General features: G+C 59.9%; 1 protein-coding gene across 1 annotated transcript; it reads left to right on the forward strand.

The window, feature by feature from the left end:
- The first annotated feature begins 16 nt into the window (after nucleotides 1–16).
- Nucleotides 17–2,817, forward strand: LOC130599352 (TBC1 domain family member 17-like). Its single transcript, XM_057409762.1, has 5 exons — nucleotides 17–145; nucleotides 241–369; nucleotides 472–548; nucleotides 1,576–1,670; nucleotides 2,699–2,817. Exons 1-5 carry the CDS (start codon nucleotides 41–43, stop codon nucleotides 2,815–2,817), a joined length of 525 nt encoding a protein of 174 aa, XP_057265745.1. The 5' UTR covers nucleotides 17–40.
- The last annotated feature ends 734 nt before the right edge of the window (nucleotides 2,818–3,551 follow it).

The raw sequence follows: 3,551 nt of genomic DNA on the forward strand, positions 1-3,551 counted from the left end.
CCCCCCCCAGCGCCTGTTGCAGGGCCCCTATGCAGCCACCATGGGGGGGCTGAGCCGGCTGCTGGGGGGGCGGAGCCCCGGAGGCCCCGCCCCCGGCGAGGAGGAGGAGGCGGAGCCTGAGCCCCCCTTTGAGGTCATCGCCTGTGTGAGTGGTGGGCGGGGCTTAAGGAGGGGGGGCGGGGCTTGTGGGGAAAGGCGCCGTGATCTGATTGGCTCTGCCCCCCCCCCCCCCCCCCCAAGGTGAGCCTGGGGCCCCGCCCCTGCCCCCCGCGGGGGCCGCCGGTGACGCAAGCGGAATGGGGGCGGAGCCACGACGCCGAGGGGCGGAGCCTGGACCCCGAGGGGCTGCGGGCGCGGATCTTCCGTGGGGTGAGGGGGCGGGGCCAAAGGGGGGGAGGGCGTGGTTACGTAGAGGGCGTGGTCTGCGGTGGCCACGCCCCCTTTTGGTCATTAACCCCGCCCCCTTGGCAGGGGCTGAGCCCCGAGGTTCGCCCCCAGGGTTGGCGGCTGCTGCTGGGGGGGGGCAGCGAGGACCCCACGGAGCGGAGGTGAGGGGGGGATGTGTGGGGATATGGGGGGCTATGGGGGGATATGGGGGGATATGGGGGGCTATAGGGCTCTATGGGGGATATGGGGGTCTATAGGGGTCTGTAGGGGGCTATGGGGGGCTATAGGGCTCTATGGGGGGATATGGGGGTCTATAGGGCTCTATGGGGGGATATGGGGGTCTATAGGGCTCTATGGGGGATATGGGGGTCTATAGGGGTCTATATAGGGCTATGTGGGTCTAAAGGGGCTATGGATGTCTATGGGTGTCTATGGATGTCTATGGATGTCTATGGGTGTCTGTGGGTGCCCATGGGTGTCTATGGGTGCCTATGTTTGTCTATGGGTGCCCATGGGTGTCTATGGGTGCCCATGGGTGTCTATGGATGTCTATGGGTGCCCATGGGTGTCTATGGGTGTCTATGGGTGTCTGTGGGTGCCCATGGGTGTCTATGGGTGTCTATGGGTGTCTATGGATGTCTATGGGTGCCTATGTGTGTCTATGGATGTCTGCCCATGGATGTCTATGGGTGCCCATGGGTGTCTATGGATGTCTATGGGTGCCCATGGATGTCTATGGGTGTCTATGGGTGTCTGTGGGTGCCCATGGGTGTCTATGGGTGCCTATGTTTGTCTATGGGTGCCCATGGGTGTCTATGGGTGCCCATGGGTGTCTATGGATGTCTATGGGTGCCTATGTGTGTCTATGGGTGCCCATGGGTGTCTATGGGTGTCTATGGGTGTCTGTGGGTGCCCATAGATGTCTATGGGTGCCCATGGGTGTCTATGGATGTCTATGGGTGCCCATGGATGTCTATGGGTGTCTATGGATGTCTATGGGTGCCCATGGGTGTCTATGGATGTCTATGGGTGCCCATGGATGTCTATGGGTGTCTATGGATGTCTATGGGTGCCCATGGATGTCTATGGGTGTCTATGGATGTCTATGGGTGCCCATGGGTGTCTATGGGTGCCCATGGGTGCCCATGGGGTCTCTGTGGGGCTCCCCATGGTACCGGGGGTCCCCAGGGCCTCCTATCTCCGCATGAAGCTCCAATGGCGCTCGCTGAGCCCCGGGCAGCTGCACAGGAACCGGCTCCTGCGGCGCTACCGGCACCGCCTGGGTGAGCCCCATAGCGACCCATAGCGACCCATAGGGAGCATGGGGACCCATAGGGAGCATGGGGACCCATAGCGACCCATAGGGAGCATGGGGACCCATAGGGAGCATGGGGAGCATAGGGGACCATAGAGAGCCATAGGGAGCATAGGGGACCCATAGAGACCCATAGGGAGCATAGGGACCCATAGGGACCCATAGGGAGCATGGGGACCCATAGGGACCCATAGGGAGCACGGGGACCCATAGAGACCCATAGGGAACATGGGGACCCATAGGGACCCATAGGGAGCATGGGGACCCATAGGGACCCTTAGGGAGCATGGGGAGCATAGGGGACCATAGAGAGCCATAGGGACCCATAGGGACCCATAGAAACCCATAGGGACCCATAGGGATGCATAGAGACAATAGGGGACCATAAAGACCATGGGGACCCATAGAGACCCATAGGGACCCATGGAGATGCATAAGGACCCATAGAGACCCATAGGGACTCATAGAGACCCATAGGGACCCATAGAAACGGTGGGGATCCATAGAGACCATAGGGAACAGAGACCCATATAAACCATAGAGACCCATAGAGACCTATAGGGCTCCATAGTGACCCATAGAGACCCATAGAGACCATAAAGACCCATGGAGACCCATAGAGATGAGACCCATAGACCCATAGATAGTCATGACGACCCATAGAGAGAGACCCCTTAGAGACCATGTGGCCCCATAGAGACCCATAGAGCTCCAAAGAGACCCCCAACCTGCCCCACCTCCACTCTGTTGCCTTCTAAACTGCCCCATAAGCACTTCATTACCCCCAACCTGCCCCACAACCCCTCCGTTGCCCCCCAACCTGCCCCATAACCCCTCTATTACCCCCCATCCTGCCCCATAACCCCTCCATTACCCCCCCAACCTGCCCCATAACCCCTCCATTACCCCCCATCCTGCCCCATAACCCCTCCATTACCCCCCCATCCTGCCCCATAACCCCTCCATTGCCCCACATGTGTGTGTCCCCCCCCATAGAGCGGGACCTCGACCGGTGCCACCGGCAGTCCTCCAGCCAGCAGAGGGCGCTGTTGCACGACGTGCTCATGACGTACTGCATGTACCACTTCGACCTGGGTATGGGGGGGGGTCCTTAAAGGGGCAATGGGAGGGTTGGGTCCTTAAAGAGGCAATGGGAGGGTGGGGTCCTTAAAGGGGCAATGGGGGGGCGCTCCTTAAAGGGGCAATGGGGGGGGTCCTTAAAGGGGTAATGGGGGGAGGGCTCGTTACAGGGGCAATGGAAGTAGTCCTTAAAGGGGCAATGGGTGGGCCTTAAAGGGGCAATCGGAGGGAGTGGTTCTTAAAGGGGCAATGGGGGGGAATTTCCTTAAAGGGGCAATGGGAGGCGCTCCTTAAAAGGGGTAATGGGGGTGGTGCTTAAAGAAGCAATTGGGGGGGGGGGTCCTTAAAGGGGCAACGAGGGGTCCTTAAAGGGGCAATGGGGGGCTCCTTAAAGGGGCAATGATGGGCTCTCCTTAAAGGGGCAATGGGGGGTCCTTAAAGGGGCAATGGGGGGAGGGCTCGTTAAAGGGGCAATGGATGTAGTCCTTAAAGGGGCAATGGGTGGTCCTTAAAGGGGCAATGGGAGTGGTCCTTAAAGGGGAAATGGAGGGGGAGTCATTAAAGGGGAATGGGAGGGGTCCTTAAAGGGGCAATTGGGGGGGGAGGGTCCTTAAAGGGGGAATGGGGGGGGGGGGGGCCTTAAAGAGGAAATGGGGGGGGGTCCTTAAAGGAGCAATGGGAGTGGTCCTTAAAGGGGCAATAGGGGGGTCCTTAAAGGGGCAATAGGGGGGCCCTTAAAGGGGCAATGGTGGTGACGCACCTTCAAGGG

This window comes from Pezoporus wallicus, unplaced genomic scaffold (assembly GCF_028554395.1).
Source record: "Pezoporus wallicus isolate ANWC-B61680 ecotype Strahan unplaced genomic scaffold, APGP_CSIRO_Pwel_v1 contig_14655, whole genome shotgun sequence".
In the NCBI taxonomy this organism is placed as follows: Eukaryota; Metazoa; Chordata; class Aves; order Psittaciformes; family Psittacidae; genus Pezoporus; species Pezoporus wallicus.

What these genes read in the sequence shown, in the direction of transcription:
- LOC130599352 (XM_057409762.1), top strand. Translation starts at nt 41, where the DNA reads ATGGGGGGGCTGAGCCGGCTGCTGGGGGGGCGGAGCCCCGGAGGCCCC. An exon ending in CCTTTGAGGTCATCGCCTGT is followed by an intron (nt 146 to 240) that starts GTGAGTGGTGGG and finishes CCCCCCCCCAAG; the next exon opens with GTGAGCCTGGGGCCCCGCCC. An exon ending in GAGGACCCCACGGAGCGGAG is followed by an intron (nt 549 to 1,575) that starts GTGAGGGGGGGA and finishes GGGGGTCCCCAG; the next exon opens with GGCCTCCTATCTCCGCATGA.